Source organism: Egretta garzetta, unplaced genomic scaffold (genome assembly GCF_000687185.1).
Source record: "Egretta garzetta isolate BGI_Z169 unplaced genomic scaffold, ASM68718v1 scaffold18, whole genome shotgun sequence".
Classification (NCBI taxonomy): Eukaryota; Metazoa; Chordata; class Aves; order Pelecaniformes; family Ardeidae; genus Egretta; species Egretta garzetta.
Window position 1 is genome coordinate 2,687,347 of NW_009260616.1, and position 11,997 is coordinate 2,699,343.

The 11,997-nt window shown below is 42.1% G+C and overlaps 2 protein-coding genes across 2 annotated transcripts in view; one reads left to right on the plus strand and one right to left on the minus strand.

Annotated features, from left to right (window-relative positions):
- The window catches only part of CALHM5 (calcium homeostasis modulator family member 5), a 9,301-nt gene extending 1,285 nt beyond the window's left edge, over positions 1-8,016 (plus strand). The window contains 2 exon segments of the mRNA XM_009645219.2: positions 2,196-2,560; positions 7,980-8,016. Of these exon segments, the coding sequence (XP_009643514.2) occupies positions 2,196-2,560; positions 7,980-8,016 (402 nt within the window).
- Positions 1-11,997, minus strand: part of TRAPPC3L (trafficking protein particle complex 3 like) — a 21,409-nt gene that overhangs the window by 3,517 nt on the left and 5,895 nt on the right. The window contains exon 3 of the mRNA XM_009645222.1: positions 10,965-11,064. Within this exon, the coding sequence (XP_009643517.1) occupies positions 10,965-11,064 (100 nt within the window). The remainder of the gene's footprint in view (positions 1-10,964; positions 11,065-11,997) is intronic.

Below are 11,997 nucleotides of genomic sequence, written 5' to 3' on the forward strand. Positions count from 1 at the left end.
GGAAGGAAAAACAGTCCGTGGAGCCAGTAAGTTTTTGTCAGATGATTGTATCCATCTGGAACCATTTCCTCCCCAAGAGCCGGTTTTATTTTCAAGTCCTCATGCAAATAGGACTGGAATGCAGACACAGCCTGTACTGCAGACAAAACAATTTATTTGAGCATTTTAGAAGGAAATAACAACTAGTACTTAAGACTTTAAGTTGTATGGGTAGGAAATCGGGAAAGACCAGTGACTCAATAGCATGAGAATACATGGGTTCATTCTCCAAGCTGCAAGAAAGTAAAAAGCTGCTAAAAAGAGCAGTTTCTCAAATACCCGTAGAAATCATCAGTCAGTACAAAGTGACTGGAAAAAATAAAAGAAAGAGAAGCTATTCTTCCATACCAGTCCCTAAGAATAACTGTTTCTCAAGTTTCTCTGTTTCACGTATTTCCCTGAGGAAACTTTTCATATTCCCTCAGCTAAATACACATTTTGACTGGCAGTCATTTCTTTAACATCAGTGCAAGAGGTCACAGGAGAAAGGGTGCAGCTTTCCATATCATCACCATTAAAGCATGGGAAATCAGTTCCAGTTCATATTGGTCTCTGAAACCTAGATTTGTTCCAGACTGAAATTTGTTCCGCTGTTTGAAAACAAGGTGTGGGCCTTTTTGCAAATGTTACCCATTGCAGTGGAGTAGGTGGGTCAAACTATTGGCTAGGCCAGTGGCACTAGGCATGAAAAAACTGTGTTCACACCTCTGCTCTCCTTAGAGGAGAACATCCCACAACAACAATTTCAAGCACATTTTCCCACCCTCGGCCCTTGCTCTAATCCTGAAATTATCTCTTTCTTTTCAAATGTTCTTAACAGAATTTTGTCAAACCCTGCAGTTGCTACAAAAAAAAAAAGGTTGAGTGATGCTGGAAAAGCATATTTCCGCAAAACCAAAGTTCTCTGAAAATACAGCAACTATTTCTAATCAGCGTGTAGATGAATTGGGCTCTATTCCGGTGCCACCACAGACCTGCCAATGCACACACTATTTCTTCTTTCTCATGCCCTCTTCTCCCAGCATTCTCACAGGATTGGGCAAGAAGCTAATTTTATACAAGTTTTGGCATGAAAATGATTTTCCACTACAAAGGGCTGATTCATCAAAGTCAAAAAAAGTTCACAAGAATAGTGTAGGTTTCAGTGAATCTCCTGGTAAAAGAATTGGTGAACGCTTTTTAAATTTAGGACCATCTTTTATATTCCTGTTAGCTAATTAATGCAGTTGTTGATTTGTTTGTTTGTTTGTTTGTTTTTTAATTAAAAAGAAGTCTGAAAACAACATGTCTAAAAATGGTCATGGTTTAAAAGGTTGGTTGATCTAGGACAAAAGTTACTTATCCTTTTTGGCTTTGTTTGTCACAATTCAGAATTGTGTCTTAATCTTAATTCTTTCTGGGTAATGTTATTTAATGCTTTCAGGAGGTAGAAAACCATTTACCATCCAGCTATTGTGGTATTTTATTCTCCCTATTGCACTTTTCCCTTTGCGTGACAGAATTCAGTGAGCAATTCAATATACTGGATGCCAGATGGTTATAGTTTTGCAATCAACTCTCATTAATATCCTCTCCAAATTACCCAGGCGCTACTCCTGCTCTCAGGCCTGCTCCGTTTTCTGCATAGCTTTATTCAGCCTTAACATTATTTAATTGATCATTTAGACCTCTCTGAGATTTTTCTTTGTGCACAGTCTTGTAGTTGAGGTCTGGTTCGAGATCATTGCCCCTGAACCTGCCACTGCCATTGCGCTGGACATGTCTCCTTAGCTGTTGTTATCCAAGTTCCCCTTGTTATAAAATGCAATGGGAAGGCAGCCGGAGTCTAGTCTAATCCAACTGTTCTTGAGCATTTTACCTTCCACTGTAAAAAATCAACCAGCTTTTGCCTTCCCAAGAAAGAGACATCAAAATGGGCTCTGTTGAGAAGCCGCACTCCTGATATCTTCTGCTTTCCTTTGGTCCCTGTATGGTTGGTCATTAACACTAATGCCAGGCACCAAATGCAAACTGGGATGAGACACCCGCAGTGGGGTCCCAAGAGAAGTGTCAGGCCCTCCATGCAAAGTGTGGTGGCTCTGTCAAGCACCCTTGATTTAAGTAGCATTTTCACTTGGGCCTTTTTAACCTGCAACTCATTCCTTTTGTTTTCCCAGATTTTAGGCTGGTGTGTGATAGTTACCACAGCTCTTCTCTCCCTGCTAACCACTTGCTGTGCCAAATGCCAGTCGAAAGTCAGCCACCTCCAGCTGAAGTTCTGGAGGGTGTACGTGGAGAAGGAGAAGGAGCAACTGGAGCAGATTTTCCAGCTGTATGCCACCAAGCTGAGCGAGCGAAACCTGAAGTGCTTTTTTGAGAACAAGGAACCAGAAGCAATTCCTCTGCCAGCTTTTCAGGCATGGGAAGATGCTTCTCAGCTCTACTCTTTCAGCAGTAGCAAACAGCATTATAGCACGATTCACAAGCTAGTTGAAGAAGGCCACAAAGAAATCAATGAGGAGAGAGAAACAATGCTGGACTTGTAGACACAAGGAAAATACCATAGATTAAATATATTTTCAGCTTTGTTTGTGTCTTGCTAATACAGCATACTTCCAGCTGGTTTCATCTCTCTATTTTTTTCACAATGGCCTCTTTCTTCTTCATCACATTCACCCCCAGTTACAAACTTGCTCCAAAAGGATGGAATGAAATTATTTCCCTACATCACTGAAAAGGCTGCAGTCCTCCATGGCACCTAGGGTTCATGCTCTACTAATGTCGCTGGCTCCGGATCAAGAGCTGACAGCAAAAAGATGAATAATGACTTCTACAAGAGGGTTTTAACAATATCCTATGTAAAAACCCCTATAGTATGCTCATCCTATGTAAATCAAGAGACTATCATAGAGTAACACCATTTAAAAGGCGTGAATATAATAATAGAAGATGTGTGTGGCTTTCTGACAGCCCACAGAAAGTAAAGGTTTTGCTTTGAGGTCATTTCGAGGTCATTTGCAGGTACAGCATTGCTTTGAGGCACCGGTGGTCACTCAAGGCATCTCAGTGTCTTTGCTTTCCTGTTGCACCTAGAATGCCGCGCACAGTCACATCCACGAGCCCTAGTCGTTTAGTCCCTGACACTTCTGTCTCGGACATGGGGCAGTGACCTCCATTGGCAGAGGTGCCAGGTAATTTTTTAGACAAATCTTACAGCCAGAATGTAGAGTACCTAGAACTTGAAATGACCAAATGGTTCAGCATGTCTGTGGTTTTGTTAAAAAATAACACGCTGTTTTGAAACATCATCAGTTGTTGTTAGCGCTTTGTTACAATAATGAAAACGCATCACTGATATTTTGCCTCCATAGAGTACTTGGTATTATTTTCTCCCACTGAGAATTTCTCTTTGTACAGGTATAAAGATCCTGTTCTGAGTGGGTTTTGGCCAGTGGGTGCAGCCTGTAGAGCTATGTGATATTGTTTGCACGGGGCCCGCAGGCAGTGTACGACAGAGGGCCTGGAAGGAAATTCCACATTTTAAGACAAGAAAATATTTTTGCAGCAGGCTGATTTTCATTTTGCTGAATATCTTAGGAAACTTAGTGTCTGGAGCGAGAGGAACCGGCAGGCAACGCAGGTGAGGCAAGTGCACAATCAGGGCTTCTGACAAATGCGTTTCACCCCAGAGCCCTACGCTTTACCTCACCCCCTTGGAATTCACCACGTGCAAACACTGTATAAAAGGAGAACAAAGTTTCTGCCAAGTTTCTTTCCCTGGGGTGGCTGGGCAGGCATTTATGCAGCATTTGACTGCCAGTCTCCCTGCGCCCGCAAAGAATCATATTTTTGCTCTGCTGGAATCAGGCTCTTATCAACAAACCAGGGGTACTCTGCCCAGCTGTTCTCATACCCACTGTGCTTCTTCAGCAGAAAAAAACATCTAGCTGCATTTACAGACCAATTCTCTTTTTAAAAATAAAATCCAAGAGCTAATTCCACTCTCTGCTTAGAATGTTCTCTGTGTGTTTTGAAGAACTTGTGGTCTTTTAGCAAATGTTTTAAAGTTTTATATCCCAGCTGAGCCACTTTGCAGCAGACTTAGAACATGTTGTATGCCTAAATGTACCTGCTGCAGCCAAAAACACAGAGTCAGCACTGTCAAAATGAAAGTCACAACAGCAGGCATGTCTGACACCATGTCTGGAGCATATGCATTTCTCTCCCTGGGCTCCTCTCCTATCATAGCAACTACCTAATTCCAGAGTACACATCCCTCCCCATTTGTCTGCTTTTCTCTTTCTTTATGAGAGATGCCTCAACATCTACTGCCCAGCCCCATCTCATCTCGTCCCTACATGCGAGGGGAGAGGAGAGACCACCTAGCAGGATGTCCCCACTACCTGGGCCAACCTTCCCTTCCCAAAGCTGTCTTTCTACCTCCTTCCTCAGCAGTACCACAAAAAACCAAAGCAAGTAGGGACACTACGTAGGTTGATGACCTGATCAAGGAATATGGGTACTGATGGATGAAAAGCTGGACATGAGTCAGTAATGTGCACTTGCAGCCCAGAAGGCCAACCATATCCTGGGCTGCATCAAGAGAAGCGTGGCCAGCAGGTCAAGGGAGGTGATCCTGCCCCTCTACTCCACTCCGGTGACACCCCACCTGGAGCCCTGCATCCAGCTCTGGAGCCCTCAGCACAAGAAGGACATGAAACTGTTGGAGCGGGCCAGAGGAGGACTACAAAAATGATCCAAGGGCTGGAGCCCTCTCTTATGAGGACAGGCTGAGGGAGTTGGGCTTGTTCAGCCTGGAGAAGAGAAGGCTGCGGGGAGACCTGATTGCAGCCTTTCAGTACTTAAAGAGAGCCTATAGGAAAGATGGGGACAATCTTTTTAGTAGGGACAGCTGTGACAGGACAAGGGATAATGGTTTTAAACTACAGCAGGGTGGATTTAGACTAGAGATAAGGAAGAAATTCTTTACAATGAGGGTGGTGAAACACTGGAACGGGTTGCCCAGAGAGGTGGTGGAGGTTCCCATCCCTGGAAACATTCAAGGCCAGGCTGGACGGGGCTCTGAGCAACCTGATCGAGTTAGTGGTGTCCCTGCTTACTGCAGGGGGGTTGGGCTAGGTGAACTCCAAAGGCCCCTTCGAACATAAAGCATTCCATGATTCTATGAAACAAGGGGGTCGATGTAAGGATGGCGTCTCCACTGTGATATAAAAGCTGGGACACACAGGCAAAAGCATAGTTGGCAGAGGGAAAGCTGAGAGGACAGAGGGGTCCCCTTTTGGGATCTAGGCACCCTCTTTTTCCTCAGGAGAAAGCTGAAAGTTCTGCACCTGAGTAGCCAGGACCATCTGAAACACAAGTGTTTCCCAGCTTGGCCTTCCCCTTGATCATGGAAGGGCAAAACCAAGGTTCACTCTCCTCTCCTCATCCTCACCCTGCTTCGTGTTCGCAGGTAGCCCATGCTGAGGGTGTCTCCACCTCCAAGAGCAGCTGCTGAACACAACATGTGCCTGGTAGGAGCCAAAGCCTCTCGCTGACCCTCATTCCGAGGGCTGTGTTACTCTAACTGTCTTGTCCTACCAAAATGCCTGTAACTTACTGCCATTGCCATGTGGATGCTGGAATACTTCTATAAAACCAGACAAAAATAAAAGCCAGTTTGACTCCATATTTTCAATGGGAATCTGGTTTTGACAAATTTAACTCTGCCCTTCAAGCAGCTATCGCAAGAGCTGTTTTGTAAGAATATTGCCCCGGAATTAAAGTTCAGGAGCTACCATGGCAGCTCAGAAAGAGGCAAAGGCTGTTATCAGCACTATCCAAAAAAAAGGGAAAAAAAAAAGTCCAAACAGCAGAACCAACATTTTCTCTTGGAAAACTTAGATTCTGCATTAACTCTGATGTCCATCAAAACATGAGTGCACAAATAAACAGGAAACTTCTGCTCAATTCTCTGTGCTTTATTGCTCAGTTTACTATTTCCTCTCCTCTGAGTGAACCCAATTTTCTAATTTAAATTCTCTTAACTCTTCTTCCGCTACACATCTGCCACTCCGTCAAACTTCAAGTTTTTGTTACAAGAACAAAAACTACTTAACTGTGCTAGGCCCTCATGCTTTCAGTTTGGTTTCAGCTGTACTTCGCATTACAGTATGATGAATCTGTCCAAATTCTATTGTTAAAATTTCCTGTGTAAAAGAGAACTTGCACGGAAACTATGCAAAACCAGTAGCTGGTTTGCAGTGGAGCACCAAATTAAGGCAAAACTGCACAGCTACAAAGCGAAAATTGTAAAAAAGTCTTAGCAGAAAAAACAATTTAAGTACATAGATAAGTAATTCAGTGAATAGATATGAGCATCTTTTTTTTAAAACCAGGCTATGACAGAAATGCCTTTAAAATTACCATATACAGCTTCTCAGAGGGTAAAATAAAGGTCTTTTCAATCATTCGTTTTGACCCCAATAGACAGGGAAGCAAAACGAATGCACAGTTTTGAAAGTTGCATCCATAAATTGTCTCATTTCTATCTATATGAAATGGAAGAAAAACGAATATCTGTTTAGACATGTACGTAGGCTCACCATCAAAATGACACCCATATAAAAAAAAAATCTCTTTTGAAAATGTTACTTGTAACTCTATGGGATTATACAGTGTTTAATGCCAAACAAGAAATCTATGCAGTCAGAATTAAAAATGTACCACTGCCCTCAACCAGCATCTCATCTCTCTCAAGCAGCAAGAATTCATGAACATTTTAATGGTGCTCAAATACAGTCTACAATTACTGGGATATTTAGGAGGCCGCTGGCTTACCAGTCCCTTTATATACTACTGGGGACTTATCACTATAAAACATTGTATGCATAAGTAATGTTGCAAAGTGAGTGATAATGCAGACTGTTAAAAAGATTGAAACCATAATTTCAGATGACATAATAACAAGATTAATGAAGGACCAGAATTAATCTGCTTAGAAGGGGAAAGACAGGCAAAATAACATTTTTGCTAGCATATTTTTCATTCTTAGTACTTTTCTCCCGTCAGTGTTTGGGAAGAGCAAGATGCTTTAAAGGTTTTGCCATCCGTTGCTGGTTCCATGTACCCGTAAACTTTTCTTTACTCTTTACAGTGTAGCAATTCATTTTTCAGTTTACTGTCTACCGCTTAGCACAGCGACCTGCTGTATGCATTTCCCTCTCCCGGCTGAGATCGGAAGTCCCCAGGGGCCTCTCTACAAGCAGCTGCAGAGACGTACGTTTGCTACATTCGTGGGGCACTGAGCTTCCACAATAAAGCTCATCTCTCCAGTCACTGCTTTTCAGCAAGGGCTGTATCCTTAGGCACAGCACGTGATGAATGCATCTGTGGAGCCTGTGAGCCAGCTCTAGCTCACTGTGGACCAGAAGGTATGGCCCGGCCGCTCCCACCTGTAGCACACATGGACACCTCCTGAGGCACGGTGACATTGTGCTAGAGAAAGTAACATGGTTCTTAGGATTAGGTCTAAAACAAGAAGCTGTTTATTTTTAGCATCTTTTTCCATCAGATCAATGATGTCAAGGTCTAGTGAGGAGGAACTGAAGTAAAAAAATGATTTTGTGGGATTATAGAGCAAAAGTATCACCCTCATTTCAGAAGTAATCCTCGGTTATACTCAGATCCAAATTCTCAATCCAGTCTTGGATGTTACTTCTTCACCTGAGTTTTCTTCTTAATACCATTCCTCAGTTGGTTCCTATTTTCTTGTCCCAATTTGCCAGTGAACAGAAAGCCTACTTTTACATGGCCTGTTTTATCTTTCTTTATTCAGTCCTGACTGTAACCACGCAAAGTCACAGCACCAACACGAGAAGTCAGTGAGCACCATGGGAACTCGGTGTAGAAGGACTCACTTTGGCTCATCATCAAAACTTGTTGGCCCTTCTCCAGGCCAGTATAAACCAGCAGTAAATCCCATGCTTTGCAGTCTGAACCAGTGGTTGAAGTTTTAAGCCCTCGGTCACTGCCTGAGGTGCACCTTTCCTCCGGTATTTATTTCTTAATATGGCAAGCTGGCTTTGTACTCCTCATTTTATGTTTTTTCCCTTTCCTTCATCACTTTCCATTTCCACAGGCAACACCCACAGCCTGATCTTACAGTCTTCTCCTTTGCTTTCCAAAGGACTGCAGGGTAACAGCTACGTTTACAGGACGTTTGGCTCTAACTACTTGGACCGCTTAACTGCCTTAATTACTTTAACTTTTAACTGGTTTTACTCACACACTCATCCCCAAGCAGACTTCTACCTCGGAAGAGTTAGCGCAGTTAAGTATTTAAGCACTTTCTCCTGGCTGAGGATGCTATGGCTGAAGGGTTAAGGAGATCATGTAAACAGCCGTGTAATTCGGAGCCCATAACTTTAACAGCATATTTGCAGTTACGTGCTGGTCATTTTACATATGTTTTGTTGGTACGTGCCTCAGACAAGCTCAGTGTTGGTATGTGCCTCAGACTTGAAAACTATTTAAAAAACATTTTGCCACAGAAATGCGAAAATGCTTCCCATATCACATTTTGCCTCAGAAAGGTTCTACTCCTACTACAGAACTCCTCTTTTAGTTTGCTAAAAATAGTCTTTTCAAGAGACTGTGTGCTTTAAAGTTTGTTCCAGTCTTGCCAAGTAATTTTATCTCTCTCAGTAAGTCTCTTTTGAAGCACAACCTGCAGAGAAATAGCGTCTTTTTCCTTACTTTGATGGTTAGTTTCTCACTCTATTTTGTTGTTGAATCCTGTGTCCTTAAGAATGATGTTTCAACCGTACTACAACACTTGTAAATAGGGGAACTATGAGGAATAAGACCCAGAAAACCAGATATCTGGCATATATGTGAAAATCCAGAGAAAATAAAGAACAAATACCACCTGAAGAAGAGCATAAAAATGAACAAAGCCAAGATCTTGCAGCCTGGTATCATTCTTTTAAGGAGATGGTGTATTTTAACACAGTGATTGCAATGCTGCTTGTCTCATGGTTTTCATCCAGCTGCCCTCACTATCTCCAGTGGATCCTCTGCCCCAGCGCAGCTCCTCCAAAGGAGGAGCTTTGTTATACATCATCCTGATTTGAGACTCCAAAATACACTTTACTTCAGGAAGAAATTTAGTTTCCACTCTTTTAAGAGCTAATGGGATCTGGCTGGCTTTTAGTAATGTCACCTGCTTCTGCTTTTAATTTTTTTGGAACGATAACACAACTTCTGTCCCTCCATTTCAGTCAGATGTAACGTAGGCATTTCTGGTTAATGCGAGCAGGATCGCACATCACCTGATAACATCCATGTACACTTGGCACTACGGTACTCCTGTATAACCAGCATATACCGGTGCCTTAGTTCACCGTATAGAAAGCCTGTCGTTTCCCAGTTCTGCAGTCAGCGGCCAAATATAATGCTCACATTTAGCTGATGCTGCTGGTAATTCTCAAGCAATCAAAAAGTATGCCAGGCGTATGGAGCCAGTGGAAGTGAATCTTAGTTCAATTAACTGATGCCTCGATCTCTCCTCTTAAAACAAACAGTTCTTTGTTATAAAGCGTTGTTAATTTTTGCCATTGGGAAAGGCCAGGCATATCCTCACTGGCAACACTTCATAGCTGAAAACCATACAGGGTAAAAGGGATCATTCGCCATGACCTGAGCAGGTGCTGGTCCGAGCTAACTCAGTATCCATGAACCACCACCTCCTTTATGGTGACTCAGCAGTCAAAGGGGCTGGACGTCCGATGGTTTTCTCTTCGAGCTTCCCCAGGAAATCTGACTTGCCCACGGGGGCAAAAATATATCTTTGGAGACCCGCATATTGCCACTAAATTTCCTCCTAGATCTTTCTTGTCTGACAGTAGTGTGAAAGGCTATTCAATAAAAGGGAAATTTCCATCAAAGGCAGCAAAAGTACCCACTCTGATTTTATCTTTTTGATTTCATTATTAGATTTTTGGGTAGTGAGGAAAATGTTCCTCTCATTTTCCTTTCCTACAGTTCTTCTCTGCTACCACTGAGTCTTCCTTTTGCTGAAAATCCTGCAGCTTATTCCTAATATTACCATTTTAAGGTTAAAAACATCTAAGATAATTACAGAGAAGCTGAGGAGATTCACATGGCAGGATTAAAAATATCAAACTTTAAGATCTGTATGAGAGGGTTAAGGCTTATGCTCCTAGAAAAAATTTTTTTAAAAGTGAGGGAATATATGATTTGAAGTTTTTTAAAACTGGATTTTTTTTTTGTTGGTTGCTGCATTCTCTGGCAAGAGTAGAATAAATCAGCTTAAGATGCAGCAAACAAAAAGGAACTTTTAAGTTCTTCTAATGGCAAAACACCTCATAGCATACTAGAAATAGAAGAATTTTAATTTCAGCTTAGCAACTGACTTTAAGGCCAGTTTAGGTCGGGGATTGGAAGCTTCTCACAGGTGGTACCCCATTCTGGGTTCTCTGTCCTCAACTCCGATATAAAACTAATACCCATGTGAACCAGTTCCATGGTTCTGATGACCCTTTGTCGTAAATTTACCACTATGGTTTTATCAAGGCCAGCCACAAAATTCTTCTCTCACTAAACATCAATTTTTTTGTGTTCCATTGAATGTTGTTTTTTTTCCCAGCCTGATGTAGCACCATGCTACAGAGGTAGAAACTGATGTCTCCTCTCAAGGCCAGCCTCTGTGAGCTACTGGTTGATATGAAGTTGTAGATAAGGAAAAGGCTGTATTTCACCCAATGGAAGCATGGGTGTGATTGTGGAGATAAGTGAGCTTTCATAAGACAATCATGATATAGCAGAAAATGTAGGTAACTGTTCTCGAGCAAACTGATAGAGGAGGAGGGAAAAGCTAAGACCATTGAAGCTGATGAAGCCCTAGAGAATGCAAATCTTATTACCTGTGCAATCATGTCAGCAGTCTCAGAGTAACTGCGGCACTTTTTCACAGCTGAACGAGCTAAAAAATCATCTATCAGCCTTACACCAATGCCGTATCCCCTAAGGAAAAAACAAACAAAGTAAACATTCAAAATGGGGAACTTCTTGCCACCTACCGTCTCCCCGATCTGTCTCTTGTGCTTTCTGAGCAAAACAGCTGCATGCTCCTAAATGAACGGCTTTGAGGACAACAGATTTTGCTGGTCTAGATTCCTCTTTCTACCACATTTTGTAGCACAGTGGGATTGCTGTTCATGTAGTCATTTAAGGAATCATACTCCTTTAAGCACGATACTCCTGGCAAGGATGATATGAATGTTGTTTATATACTCATTGTCTATACATACATTTGTACTTACATATATGAATAAATATTAGATGTTAGATGAGTATAATCTATAAATAATATACAAACGATGCACCTGATTAATACTGCTTTGTCACTAAAAATAGGATAAGGTGACATAGCACAGGATTTTCTCCGTTCCTCTGTGATCTCAGAGTTCATCTCATGCTGCCTCTGTCAAGGAGAGCAAAGCAACCGCCCCTTCAGGCCACAGCATTCCCCTCTGGGCTGGTGTGGAGCTCAGCAAATCCTCAGCACCCTCACTGCAGTTTTCAGGTGCCAGGAAAACCCCTAGGAAATGGACTCACACCTGACCTTTTCCACTTTATCCTCTTATCTCTTCACCTCATTTTTCGCTCTTCCTCCGCAATCCCCTCTTCGTCTTTTCTCTAACACGTTCTCTCCCTTCATCTACTAGTTGCAGAAAGAATCCAAAAGTTGCTAGTTAATATACAGTTTCAGTACAACACCACTTTCACTTTGTGTTTAAAACACTACAGTTTCAGAGAAATGAAATTTAAAAAGATGGAAGTCAATGGAATTTTTTGTAAAACACACATTCATTCTTAGCTCACACACATTAACAAAGGTCAGTAACTACATAGTGTGCAAGATAGCTGTGCCTCCAAGTATTTTTTGGAAAAGGG